Genomic DNA, 13,941 nt, shown 5'->3' with positions numbered 1-13,941 from the left:
ACTGTCTGTCTGTGAGATGTGAGGCTCCCCGGAAATATCAGCGACACTTTTGTAATTACTGCCCTCATTACCAGTGTGACCTCCACACTGATGCCTTCAGCGGCAGCACCATCCCCACCGCCACAATTGTCACTGCCACCACCGCCCAGCACCTGCATCGCCACCATCTGTGCCACAGCTGTCCCCATCACTCTCACCGTCATCGTCGTGTCACCATCACACGACCAGCGTCCTGTCCCCACCGTCACTGCCGCCAGCACCAGCAGCAGAAGAGTCCTTATGCTTGGTTGAGCACGTGCTCGCCTGGAACAGTGCTGAGCGTGCTCCCTGTGGGCGTGCTCGCCTGGAACGGTGCTGAGCGTGCTCCCTGTGGGCGTGCTCGCCTGGAACGGTGCTGAGCGTGTTCCCTGTGGGCGTGCTCGCCTGGAACGGTGCTGAGCGTGCTCCCTGCGGGCGTGCTCGCCTGGAACGGTGCTGAGCGTGTTCCCTGTGGGCGTGCTCGCCTGGAACGGTGCTGAGCGTGCTCCCTGCGGGCGTGCCATGCAGACGATGCTGTCCCCCACTGCAGTTTACAGACGTCGAGTGATTTCTCCAGGGCCACCCACGCAGGCTGCATTGGGCCTGGATGAAAACTTAGTCCGTCTGGGGTGGTGGTCTGTGCGTTTCTCCGCTGAGCCACATGGCCTCCGCCCCAGCCTTGTCCAGAGTCCCTTTACCCCTGGAGAGCTCCCAGCTCTGTAGCGTCTCTCGTTCTCACTTTGTAAGGAGAGCAAGTTTAGCTCAGGAGAAGCTTCGCGCCGTGATGTGGCGCTCTGCAGGTGTCGATGTGGGACGCCCACAATTCATCTTGTGTCATTTTCTTAGGGTCTTTGTGGTCCAGATGGATATGGGAACCCAGGAAGAAAAGGAAAGAAGGTGAGTCACCTTCCAGGGTGTTCTGAGCTAAGGACTATGCTTACATTTTATTTTACGAGAGTAAGAATTGTTTTCCAAATGCTAGGCCGGAAATGATTTCTCTGTGCTGTTTACAACATGTCAGGCTGCCGGAGTTTCCCCCCACCCCCGGAGAAGTAAAAGCTGATTCTGTCACTCCGTCATCTAAGAGTGAGCTCTTGAGGTCTATGTATGCAGATCTCAGCCCAGCTCTGGGCATGCCAGGAGCTTTCTCGATCCTCGCCTTTGCTAACCCTCTTCTATCTCAGTGCCCTTTCCCGTCTCCCTCCCTTAGACAAATCCTGCTTGTTTGCTAAGACCAACTCAACATCAGCTTCTCCTGTGGCAGCCTCCCTGGGCTGTCTGGGTGGAACTTGTCACCCTCCACCGGGTGCTCCTGCGTCCACTTTTCGTGTTTCTGTAGCAGCCTCCTTCCATGCCGGCGTATTCCGATCTGTCCTCTGTGCTTACTCTGCGGCCTGTGAGCCTGACAGCAGGATTAGCTGATTCATTTTGCTCTGCCGGTCCCTGAGGGTTCTGTACCAGGATCCACCCTAGCCTCAGCGTGCACACCCGTGTCTGGCTTGCTCAGGGAGCTCCTGGGTCGTGACCCCGGGACCTTTCCCGTGGAGGTCCAGTTGTGGTACGACCGTGCCACGACCCGGCCCAGGCAGCTGATATTTTAACTCGCAGTTCACGAGGCCCTGACAGATGGCGTGCAGCGGTTCCAGGAAGCTCGCTGAACAAGCCAAATGTCAATGGCACTTACGCTCGAGACGCTTCAGTCTGTAAGTCGCATTTGTTTCTAAGTTTTGCTTGTTTTAGTTTTGGCCATAGGAAACATTTGTGTGCCAGAGAGAGAGAGAGAGAGACAGAGAGAGACAGAGAGAGAGACAGAGAGAGAGGGCAAGTGAGAAATGAACCACCCAGGGACAGCTGCACCACAATCCCTTCACTTCTTAGGATTTGGGGCCCACACGCACATGTGCCTGGCGTGCTTTTCAAACCTCGGGGTCCAGGACTCGAACTGTGGTTGGCCATGTGGGAGCCCAGGGCCTCAAATGCTAGGCCGGAAATGATTTCTCTGTGCTGTTTACAACATGTCAGGCTGCCGGAGTTTCCCCCCACCCCCGGAGAAGTAAAAGCTGATTCTGTCACTCCGTCATCTAAGAGTGAGCTCTTGAGGTCTATGTATGCAGATCTCAGCCCAGCTCTGGGCATGCCAGGAGCTTTCTCGATCCTCGCCTTTGCTAACCCTCTTCTATCTCAGTGCCCTTTCCCGTCTCCCTCCCTTAGACAAATCCTGCTTGTTTGCTAAGACCAACTCAACATCAGCTTCTCCTGTGGCAGCCTCCCTGGGCTGTCTGGGTGGAACTTGTCACCCTCCACCGGGTGCTCCTGCGTCCACTTTTCGTGTTTCTGTAGCAGCCTCCTTCCATGCCGGCGTATTCCGATCTGTCCTCTGTGCTTACTCTGCGGCCTGTGAGCCTGACAGCAGGATTAGCTGATTCATTTTGCTCTGCCGGTCCCTGAGGGTTCTGTACCAGGATCCACCCTAGCCTCAGCGTGCACACCCGTGTCTGGCTTGCTCAGGGAGCTCCTGGGTCGTGACCCCGGGACCTTTCCCGTGGAGGTCCAGTTGTGGTACGACCGTGCCACGACCCGGCCCAGGCAGCTGATATTTTAACTCGCAGTTCACGAGGCCCTGACAGATGGCGTGCAGCGGTTCCAGGAAGCTCGCTGAACAAGCCAAATGTCAATGGCACTTACGCTCGAGACGCTTCAGTCTGTAAGTCGCATTTGTTTCTAAGTTTTGCTTGTTTTAGTTTTGGCCATAGGACACATTTGTGTGCCAGAGAGAGAGAGAGAGAGACAGAGAGAGACAGAGAGAGAGACAGAGAGAGAGGGCAAGTGAGAAATGAACCACCCAGGGACAGCTGCACCACAATCCCTTCACTTCTTAGGATTTGGGGCCCACACGCACATGTGCCTGGCGTGCTTTTCAAACCTCGGGGTCCAGGACTCGAACTGTGGTTGGCCATGTGGGAGCCCAGGGCCTTACCCACCATACCACCTGCTGACCCCTGTATGTTACTTTTATTGCCTCACAGAATAAATCGCTGGGATGTTTAGTGATGCTCAGCTCTGCAGCCATGCCGGGACTGAGCTCGCACCTCTGCAATCTCGCTTTCTGTGGCTGCGAGGCAGACTGGCAGCACTGCCGTTTTATCTAGCAGGAAATGACCTAACCACAGAATCCGGCACGGCGGCGTGCTCGGAGACTCAGTGGGCGTGTAGCGCGGCCTCACCAATGACAGTGGAGGAGACAGGCTCGGAGGAGAACCAACTCCCTCACAGTCACACCGCTGGCTAGAGACAGAGCTGGGTGTGGAAGCCAGCATACCGACGGCCCACCCAGGCACCCAGGGGCTTCTGTTCCCCTCTAAGCAGGAGTCTTTACAGTCGAAGCAGTCTGGGCAGGACTCAGTGTGCGTGTTTTCAGACACCTGCCGGCGTGGAGCGAAGCACAGGGCAGTGTGGGTTCATGGCGACACAGTTAGCATCACGGAACACGTTTGCATGGACTTGTCTTGGAAGATGGAACGCCTCACTTTAGGCTGCCCTTCTTACTGCCTGGCCGGTCAACTGCGCTCCCCTGGCCTGCTCATGGCCGTCCTCTCTGAGGTGGCTGTGTCCTACCCTCACCTCGAACATCGAAGGCTTGCTTTCTCTTCCACTCTTCCACGGAAGGCCACGCTAACTATCTCATTAACAGACGCCATGAGACGCGGACCTCTGTGTACGTCCACACCAAGCAGCTCCCGTGAACGAGCGTCTGCTCCCAAGATCGACCCCTTGTCTCCGAGGCCCTGGCTCCTCCACCCTCACGATTAGATCTCCCCCCCTTCATTATGTTTTCCAATAGCACAAAGAGATGGGGTACCCTCCACCTTCAGAAAGCACAGCATCCACCTCACCGACTGTAGATCTCTCTTGCCCCTTTCCCTCTGGCAGAATCCGTGGCAGGTCATCCAATCCAGGGCTTCCCCCAGCCACGTCCGTGTCACCAGGGAGCCCCTGCTGCCACTGCCACTCGTGGGCCGGGCCACATGATTTCCAGAACCTGGCCCAGCGTTGCAGCCGCCTGCGGGGTCCCCGGCTCTGTCCCTGCCGTGCGGAGCGAGTTCTTCACGCAGCAGCCAGACCGTCTCTGAAACCCACAGATCTTGTCACCCCTTTATTCAAAGCCTGCTGTGGCTCCACGTCCCTCCGAACACGAGCTCGCCGGCCCTCCCTCTGTGCTCTGGCCTCCTTCAGGTTCCTCAGAGCCCGCAGCAAACCTCCGCCTCCTTGCCTCAGGCTCTCTCACGCACCCCCCTCTTCTTCCAGACCCCCGCGTGGCCGGCTTCCTCGATTCTCCCGGTCTCCGCTCAGTGCCACTTTCCAGACAGGCCGTCCTACACGGGTAGTCTCCCACCCCAACACCTCACTCTCCAGCCTCGAGCCTCTTCTCCGGAGCAGCATCCACCTCCCCTGCACTGCGTGTTTCTTGGCTCACTCTCGCCCTCACCGATGAGGCCCGTGAGCGTGAGGCCGTGTTCTCTTCACCGCTGAATCCCCAGTGCCGAGAGTGGTGGCTGGCACGGAGCAGATGCTGAATACGCATCCATTAAACGAGTGGTGGTTTTACGGCGTGCCGTTGGTCTGGCGGAGAGCACCCGCTTCCCGGCACTCAGCTTGGTTCCCACCCAGCTAACCTCGAGGGATTTTTATTTTAATTCTTACTATTTTAGGTTTTGCCATAGGGCTCATTGCAGAGAGAGACAGAGAGGGAAAGTGAGAAATTACTCCCTAGGGAATGGGCACGCATGCTGTAATCCCTTCTCCACTCTCTTCCTGGGATTTTGGGCACACACAGGTACCTGAAGTGATTTTCAAGCTGCTGGGTCCAGGACTCGAACCGTGGTCAGCCATGTGGGAGTTCAGCGCCTTAACCACTATACCATCTACTGGCCCCAAACCTCAGATTATTTAAACTGGAATTAAAATGTCTAAAAAGAGGATTGGAGAGGCCACGGTGGCAAAATACGACACTTGGAGAGACGGACCCGCGCGGGAAAGCTCTGGGTTAGCGTCCAGAGACCTCCCCGAGATTGCCGGAGCACCCGTGCCCAAGACCCGGGCTGGCTGAAGCGAAAAGGGGGGATCGCAGTCAAGGCCCTCGGGGGCGGCGTCTCTGTCTCTTCCTCTTGTCTCTGTTGCTTTTGGAACCAATAAATTAAAAAACTTTAAAAAATATTTAAAAAAATGCCTAAAAGGAAGTTTTGCCCACACCGTGTCGAGGAAGGGCACGGTTTACAAAGATCACGTGCACATTGTTCCGTGTTGGATAGAGAAATGGAATATGGCCCCGCGGGGTACTGGCTGTGGCCGTGGTGGATTTTCCTGGCCTGTTTTGAACCTACTTCATCAAAATTACAGTTTTTCCTTTTCCCTGAAGAATGTCGAGGATATATTTAACTGCATGACATTAAACAAAGCTTTATCTCGTTTCTGACACTAGGGCGAACCTGGATTTCCCGGCTATCCTGGTGCACAAGTAAGACACTATCTTCGTGGGCTGGGCAACCAGCCCGGTGCATGAATCATGTGGGCTCGTTCGCGGGGTCTTCAGAAAGGTCACAGGAAATGAAAATCGTGACAAAAGGGTGCATGGGTTTCAAACTTTCAACACCTCACTCTCCAGCCTCGAGCCTCTTCTCCGGAGCAGCATCCACCTCCCCTGCACTGCGTGTTTCTTGGCTCACTCTCGCCCTCACCGATGAGGCCCGTGAGCGTGAGGCCGTGTTCTCTTCACCGCTGAATCCCCAGTGCCGAGAGTGGTGGCTGGCACGGAGCAGATGCTGAATACGCATCCATTAAACGAGTGGTGGTTTTACGGCGTGCCGTTGGTCTGGCGGAGAGCACCCGCTTCCCGGCACTCAGCTTGGTTCCCACCCAGCTAACCTCGAGGGATTTTTATTTTAATTCTTACTATTTTAGGTTTTGCCATAGGGCTCATTGCAGAGAGAGACAGAGAGGGAAAGTGAGAAATTACTCCCTAGGGAATGGGCACGCATGCTGTAATCCCTTCTCCACTCTCTTCCTGGGATTTTGGGCACACACAGGTACCTGAAGTGATTTTCAAGCTGCTGGGTCCAGGACTCGAACCGTGGTCAGCCATGTGGGAGTTCAGCGCCTTAACCACTATACCATCTACTGGCCCCAAACCTCAGATTATTTAAACTGGAATTAAAATGTCTAAAAAGAGGATTGGAGAGGCCACGGTGGCAAAATACGACACTTGGAGAGACGGACCCGCGCGGGAAAGCTCTGGGTTAGCGTCCAGAGACCTCCCCGAGATTGCCGGAGCACCCGTGCCCAAGACCCGGGCTGGCTGAAGCGAAAAGGGGGGATCGCAGTCAAGGCCCTCGGGGGCGGCGTCTCTGTCTCTTCCTCTTGTCTCTGTTGCTTTTGGAACCAATAAATTAAAAAACTTTAAAAAATATTTAAAAAAATGCCTAAAAGGAAGTTTTGCCCACACCGTGTCGAGGAAGGGCACGGTTTACAAAGATCACGTGCACATTGTTCCGTGTTGGATAGAGAAATGGAATATGGCCCCGCGGGGTACTGGCTGTGGCCGTGGTGGATTTTCCTGGCCTGTTTTGAACCTACTTCATCAAAATTACAGTTTTTCCTTTTCCCTGAAGAATGTCGAGGATATATTTAACTGCATGACATTAAACAAAGCTTTATCTCGTTTCTGACACTAGGGCGAACCTGGATTTCCCGGCTATCCTGGTGCACAAGTAAGACACTATCTTCGTGGGCTGGGCAACCAGCCCGGTGCATGAATCATGTGGGCTCGTTCGCGGGGTCTTCAGAAAGGTCACAGGAAATGAAAATCGTGACAAAAGGGTGCATGGGTTTCAAACTTTTTTGCACCAAAATAAACTGACACTTTAATTCCGTTTTCCACAGACTTTTCCACAAGTCTTCTTGTGCTTATTTTTCTTGTATTCAGAATTGTGCTTTCAATTCCGTTAAGGGGGAAGATGGTGACCCCGGGCGCCGAGGAGAGAAGGGGGCGAGAGGAGTCAGAGGGAGACGGGTAAGACCCCGAGGGCCTCTCCGACAGCTGCAGCACCCCCGTTGTCGCGGGCGTGTTACTCGGGCTCGGGCTTCTGCGAGGGGCCCAGCCCTCGTCAGGGCTCCTTTCGCACACTCCGTACCACCCCACTCCCTCCTCACCCCACCCTCGCTTACTTACCTTCCGGGCACCGATGCAGCTCACCAAGCCACTGCACTCAGGAAGTGCGAGCAGGCCTTTCAGTTAGTGTCGGCCTTCTGGAAACCAGCTTGGGAGGCTCTGTCTCCGCGAAGTCCAGACGTCATGGAGGGTGGCGCAGCCTCACAGCAAACGTGGCAGTTTCCCTAGGGCTCGTCCGAGGCCCGACGTCCTCAGCTTTCAAGGCTGTACCCTTAGGACTGCAGCCGTCTGCTGGGTGGGCCTGGAGCCCTCCGTGCCTTAGAGAGCCACCCATTCAAGCCCGCCTCAGTTCTGAGGGCTCAGCCTTGCAGGCCTGCAGTCACTCGCGCTCCTTCTGAATAGTGATGCCGCGGGTGTCTGACCGTTCAGCACTCAGCTGATCGGGATTAGAACATACAGCCTTCTAGGAAGACGTCCTGGCTGGTGTCTGTGCAGAAGCGAGGGAAGAAAGGAGAGTGTGGGGGAGTAATTTTAAGGCACTCAGTGACTGGCGTGTTCCTACACTGGCAAGGACGTAAGCCAGATTCCATCTCTGCCCAGCTTGGCTCGCTGCTCGCTATGGCTGCGCCGATCAGCAGGCTGTCTTGTTCATCTGAGTGAGAAAAGATAAAGCGTTGGTCATTCGCAGAGAGCGCTGCGTACCTTCGAGTATCTAGAGGGTGAGGAGTGAGTCTGTGACCGTCACCGCCGGTCTGACCGAGGACCCGGGCGGGAGGGGTTCTCGTCCCTCTTGTCAGGCCCTCAGTCAGACTGCGCCCTTTCTGGGGCAGAACCCTGAGAACAAGCTGAGTGTTGGGCCACCTTCTCAGGCTCTGTCGGGAACGTGTGTCTGTGGCCCCACTTTTTCTCGTCCCCGTATCGTACTCCATGGACACGCAGTTCATAAACCAACTGGGCAACAGCGAGCTCGCTGGCCTGTGACTGATGGCTCGGTATTGCAGCGGGTAGGATGGCTCAATGGGAAGCTCACCTCTGTGGTCTGGTCAATTTCAGGGCGATTCCGGCCTTCCTGGACTTGCCGGGACTCCAGGTGACAGAGGCCCACCAGGAAAAGCGGTAACATGCGTCCTTCTTTGTTTTGTTTTCAAACTCTGTATAAAAAGGAGTACGACTCGATTAGAAATGAGAAATGAGTATGCGGGACACACGAGCGAGTCCACGTGGGCTGGGCCGGCTGGCTTTAGTCCTCACACATCGGGGCTAGAGGAGACTTTCCTCACGGCCCAGTGGTTATTCATTCCACGCACAGTCTCTTTAGCACGAGGAAGTGGTCAGAGATTTAGGCGTCTGTCTAACCCCACCAGGGAGCGTGCAGAACCCGCTGCAGACTGAGCAGTCAGTGTAAGTGAGATGGGCAGTAACGTTTCTGCAAACTCCCGGAAGAAACCCTAACAAAATCGGACGTTTCCATGAGCTTAACTGAACGACAGCATTGCAAACTCAAACAGATTTTTAAAATTACCTGGAAGATGAGTTGGCGTGAAAAAAAAAGCCCTTGAAGCTCTCATTCTGCCCCGGGCCCTCTCCTAGGAGCCAGGCTGTCACGCCAGGAGGCCCAGCATGGTAGTGGCCATGGGTCGGGGAGGCCCTGCAAGGTAGTGGCCGTGGGTCAGAAGGCCCAGCACAGTAGTGGCTGCGGGTCAGGAGGCCCAGCACGGTAGTGGCCACGGGTCGGGGAGGCCCCAGCACAGTAATGGCCACGGGTCGGGGAGGCCCCACAAGGTAGTGGCCGTGGGTCAGGAGGCCCTGCACGGTAGTGGTTGTGGGTTGGGCCTGGGGGTTTCCCTGTCCTTTGGGGCCTACTGGAGGGGTACAGCTAAGTCAGAGAATCAGGTCTCGGCGGGGGAAGAACCATTCGTGCCCATTTTACAGATGAGGAAAGAGAAGCTAGAGGGCTATAATGGTGTGCCCACGGTCACAAAGGTCTCCCTCAGAGTGTAAGTAAGAACAAGGGTCTCCAGACTCGCGGAGCGACTGGAACTGGGGTGCTGATCCGAAGCACTCCAGGAAGGCCTGTCCGGTGTTAGGGCAGACGGTGGGGTGACGGCTGGCACACAGACCGGGGCAGGAGGGGACTGGGGTCTACTTTAGAGCAGGCTGTGGATGGGCCTGTGATCTTCCTGAATTTGACCCTGAACTGTGCCTTCGTTTCAAAATGGCCTAGTCTTCTAAGAGTCTTTGTGTTCTGTCTGTCTAGGCTCCTGGGCTACAAGGTCCAGGGTGTACTTCTCAGACCCCTGGCCCTCCCCCTTAGGAGGCAGACGGACCCCAGGCCAGGAGTAGGGCAGAGGCCATCACGAACGGTGGTGAACGTCCTCAGGCTCTCTTGCCAACTCTGGAGAAGAATGTGGCAGACTCAGAACGATGAATTTTAAAACCAAATTTTCATGTTTTCCAGGGTATCAAGGGTCCCAAAGGTCTGCTAGAAAAGACGGTAGGTGAAGATTTGCATTTGAAACTTTCGATTTGCGTTCAAATCTTTCCAGTTTTACAAAATAGAAAGCTGTTAAAGATTCTTTTATTTCTCCTCTTACAAATTTTGCTAGTACTTTAAGTTATAGATTTTACTCTGAAGTGCGATAACCAAGTGAAATAAAAAGTAGAATAGTATTTCACATCCAGCCGGGAGCCCGGGTGTTTTCGAGTAGGGCTGGAAGACAGGAAAGGGAAATTCGAGGCCAGTATCTCTCTGCAATCCATCTTTTGGTGACGCCCCCAGATTGCTTTGTGAACTTTTTACAAACCCACACATGGTGTAATGCAGAGCTTCGTGTGTCACCACACACCCAAGACCAATGTCAGAAGTTACGATTTGTTTTTTAATCTCCCAAGTGCAGAGGGCAGGGGATGTGGGGCAATGGAGGAGCGGAGTCTGGGCGGTGACCAGATGGAGGGTCAAAGGAAAGAGGCAGAATCTCTGGAGGAGGCGTTGGGTACCCGCCTTGGCCGTCGCTCTGGAGAAGCGTTACAGGAATTGTAACAGGTGCAGGCTGCCAGCAGCTCGCTGTGTTCTCTGCTAAGGTTCCCGGATTTAAACTTCGAAATCAGATCTGATCCTATTGCTGTGTGAGGCAGATGGAAAATAAAGGGTACCCGATATCAATCTATCTGCAATCACGTGGGCTCTCTGTTAAGTATGAAATCTTCCAGGGCTTTTAAATGCCCAGTGGATCTAGAAATACAATTGTTGGTTAATTTGGGGGTTTCTGCTGTAGATTAAAGACTGGGGATAGGCACTGGTAACACGCCCAGGCCTGCTGTACGTTACAGCAGGGAAGCGGAAGAAGCTCGAAATTAAACCTAGTTTCCTTTCCCGTCTCTGTCCGTCTCTCTGGCAGCCTTGCGAGATCGTCGAGTTCACGCGAGTGCACTGCCGTAAGTTGTTCGGGAGGGGAGAAGAGGAGCCGGTGGTATGAGTGGGAGGGAGGCAGGAGCCACCTGAGGATTCGACCAGGTTCCGGAGGTGTCTCGCCTACTGCAAAGAGATTGTTGACATACATGGGACTCCAGCGGCAGTGGGGTGCATGCGCTCACTGGAGGGACAGAGAGAGACGGAAAAACAGAAAATGAGAAATCCCCCCCGGGGGATGGCCACACCACAGTCCCTTCTCCTCCCGGGATTTGGGGCACACACGCAGGTGCACCTGGCATGAGTTTTAAGCCTCCAGGTCTGGGACTTGAACTGTGGTCGGCTACGTGGGAGTCCAGCGAGGCAGACGCTGTGCTTTCTGCTGTCCCGAGGAATGGTCGGGAGGGCGTGCCCTCAGCGATGGTGAACCGCCACTCAACACTGTCCCGCGAAATGTACTAATGGCTGTACACCTGCGTGTCTACGCCGTGGGCCTGTCACAAAGCACAGGAGCCTTGTCCTTCTTAGCACAGGCCTTTGAGTTACGGGGATCAATGGCGACCCTTCCAAAAGAACTTAGTTATAGCTACGTTCTGAAAATGGAATGATGAACTATCACATCTTAGGTGTTTTTTTCTTTTCTTTCCTTTTTTTTTAAGGGAGATTTTTGCTATAGGGCACATGTGCTCCAGAGAGAGACAGAGAGAGATGGAGAGATAGAAAGTGAGAAATCACTACCCCATGGTGAGGGATGGCCACACTACAATCCCTTCTCCTCCTTTCTCCTCTCGGAGAGGTTCAAGCCGCCGGCTCCGGGACTCAAACCGCGGTTGGTTGTGTGGGAGTCCAGCCATGTAGCCGTTATGCCATCTGCTAGTCCCCTCAGGCGATGTTTTATCATGAACCGAGATTGGCATTTATTTATGGTCCTCGGTGTATGCGGGATAGCTGCATCCCATAATACTTCCATTTCTCCACTCGCTAACAGGAAAAGGACCCTGACTTGGAAGTGGCTAGGTTTGGACGTCAGGGTTTCTGGGTTCTATTATCCAAGACTTGCGGAACGGCCCCTTCCCTGGGAGACCGCCTGTGTCCCAGGCAGCCGTGTGCCCAGTCAGAGAAGGGGAGGAGGGCACGGAGGAACAAGTGGGGTCTCTGGAACTCTCGGGCGAGCCCGAGAGGCCACGCTCGGCCTTCCCAGAGGGGACGGCTTTTCACACTGAAGCGCGCAGGGGAAGACGCCGTGCCGGTGCCCACATTAACGAGCTGTCTTCTCTCCTCTCCAAATGGTCCCCTTCCAGCTTGCTCGACAGGTAAGCGACACCCCTCCGTACGCATGTCACCCTCCCTGTTCAGAGGCCTCACAGGAAATCTTACCTCTGTGTCCTCGGCTCAAGGTACCCCCAAGTGCCCAGCATTCCCAACCGAAGTGGCCTTTGCCTTGGACATGTCGAGCGAAGTCTCCCCGTCGGACTTCGAGAGGATGCGAGGCATCGTGCTGTCCCTGCTGGCGAGGCTGGAGATAAGTGACAGTGACTGCCCGACGGGCGCCCGCGTGGCCCTCGTTTCCTACAACGCCAAAACGGACTACCTGGTCCGCTTCTCCGACTACCGAGGGCAGGCCGCGCTGCTGGAGGTGGTCAGGAAGATCCCCCTGGAGCGGTCTTCCAGCCACAGGTACCTCGGAGCCACCATGAGGTTCGTGGCGAGGCACGTGTTCAAACGAGTGCGCTCAGGCCTCCTCGTGAGGAAGGTGGCTGTGTTCTTCCAGGCGGGCCGGGCCCGCGATGCAGCGTCCGTCAGCACTGCCACCCTGGAGCTGGGGGCTTTGGGCATCACCCCAGTGGTCATCAGCTTCACGGAGCAGCACGACCTCCCAGAGGCCCTGCAGGTCTGAGGGGACCCGGGCGGGAGGGAGGCTGGTGCTCACACCGGGTGCGACCTTCGGCCCGGGCCTGCAGAGGGATGGGAGCTGTTCAGTGTAGACCCTGCCGCTGGTTCTGCCCAGGACTGCAGAGGGGTGGGAGCTGTTCAGTGTAGACCCTGCTGCTGGTTCTGCCCAGGACTGCAGAGGGGTGGGAGCTGTTCATTGTAGACCCTGCCGCTGGGTCTGCCCAGGACTGCCGAGGGGGGGGAGGGGTGGCAGCTGTGCAGTGTAGACCCTGCGTCTGGTGCTGCCCAGGACTGCAGAGGGGTGGGAGCTGTTCAGTGTAGACCCTGCCGCTGGTTCTGCCCGGGCCTGCAGAGGGGTGGGAGCTGTTCAGTGTAGACTCTGCCTCTGGTGCTGTCCAGGACTGCAGAGGGGTGGGAGCTGTTCAGTGTAGACCCTGCCTCTGGTGCTGCCCAGGACTGCAGAGGGGTGGGAGCTGTTCAGTGTAGACCCTGCCGCTGGTTCTGCCTGGGCCTGCAGAGGGGTGGGAGCTGTTCAGTGTAGACCCTGCCGCTGGTTCTGCCCGGGCCTGCAGAGGGGTGGGAGCTGTTCGGGGAGCATTCCTAGGAAATCCACGTGTGTGTGGGCCAAGGGCCTTAGTGTAGACCCTGCCGCTGGTTCTGCTCGAGACTGGCTGGCAGCTCTACACGTGCTCTGTGCCATGGGCCTCGTAAATACGACTTTTTAAATAATGGCCAAAGGGTGTGTGCACTTAGAGAGAGAGACAGAGACTAGAGGGGAAGAGAGACAGAGACTAGAGGGGAAGAGAGACAGAGACTAGAGGGGAAGAGAGACAGAGAAAGCCCCCCACAGTGGAGCACGGTCAGGCCATGACCCCTTTTCCCTCCACTTTAAAGAAATTGTATTTATTGTTATTCTTCAATTTGACCAGAGAGAGAGAAAGGGAGAAAGGGAGAGAGCAAGCGGCCAGATCCAGGACTCGGCCGTGGTTGGCCACGTGGGAGTCCAGCACCTTAGCCCCCAGGCTGGCCCTTTCCCTCCACTTCTCCACCTGTCAGTCGGGGCTGGGGCGCACATGCACCTGAGCCGTCGGCTGCGGGGACCTGGCTCCCAGCGCGCGGCCTTAACTCTGTGCCACTGGGCCGGCCCACACTGACCCTGTTCAGAGAGCCTTGAAACTCTATGCTTTTCAAAATGTGTTTATCTCCATTTCAGGGGTAAGAAACCACGACTTAGAGAAGATAAGTATTTCCTCAAAGGTCAAGCAGCTAGTTTGTGGCAGGTTGATACCGCCTTCAGGGTCTGTGCTGACTCACTGTGTGAACCTCAGGGTCGGTGCTGACCCACTGTGTGGAACCTCAGGGTCTGTGCTGACCCACTGTGTGGAACTTCAGGGTCTGTGCTGACCCACTGTGTGAAACTCAGGCACTGGGGCCCCCCAACTGGGGGAACCTCGCG

At 55.6% G+C, this 13,941-nt stretch overlaps 1 protein-coding gene across 1 annotated transcript in view; it reads left to right on the top strand.

Moving 5' to 3' along the window:
* Nucleotides 1–881: 881 nt before the first annotated feature.
* Nucleotides 882–13,941, top strand: part of LOC102481044 (collagen alpha-4(VI) chain) — a 36,874-nt gene continuing 23,814 nt past the window's right edge. Inside the window, exons 1-8 of the mRNA XM_014591583.2 lie at nucleotides 882–915; nucleotides 6,747–6,782; nucleotides 7,022–7,084; nucleotides 8,237–8,299; nucleotides 9,642–9,677; nucleotides 10,582–10,618; nucleotides 11,894–11,905; nucleotides 11,990–12,483. Of these exons, the coding sequence (XP_014447069.1) occupies nucleotides 12,040–12,483 (444 nt within the window). The 5' untranslated portion in view covers nucleotides 882–915; nucleotides 6,747–6,782; nucleotides 7,022–7,084; ... (3 more) ...; nucleotides 11,894–11,905; nucleotides 11,990–12,039. The remainder of the gene's footprint in view (nucleotides 916–6,746; nucleotides 6,783–7,021; nucleotides 7,085–8,236; nucleotides 8,300–9,641; nucleotides 9,678–10,581; nucleotides 10,619–11,893; nucleotides 11,906–11,989; nucleotides 12,484–13,941) is intronic.

The sequence above is a fragment of the Tupaia chinensis genome, unplaced genomic scaffold (assembly GCF_000334495.1).
Source record: "Tupaia chinensis unplaced genomic scaffold, TupChi_1.0 Scaffold000601_1, whole genome shotgun sequence".
NCBI classification, from domain to species: domain Eukaryota; kingdom Metazoa; phylum Chordata; class Mammalia; order Scandentia; family Tupaiidae; genus Tupaia; species Tupaia belangeri.
This window is presented reverse-complemented; position numbering and strand designations above follow the sequence as displayed.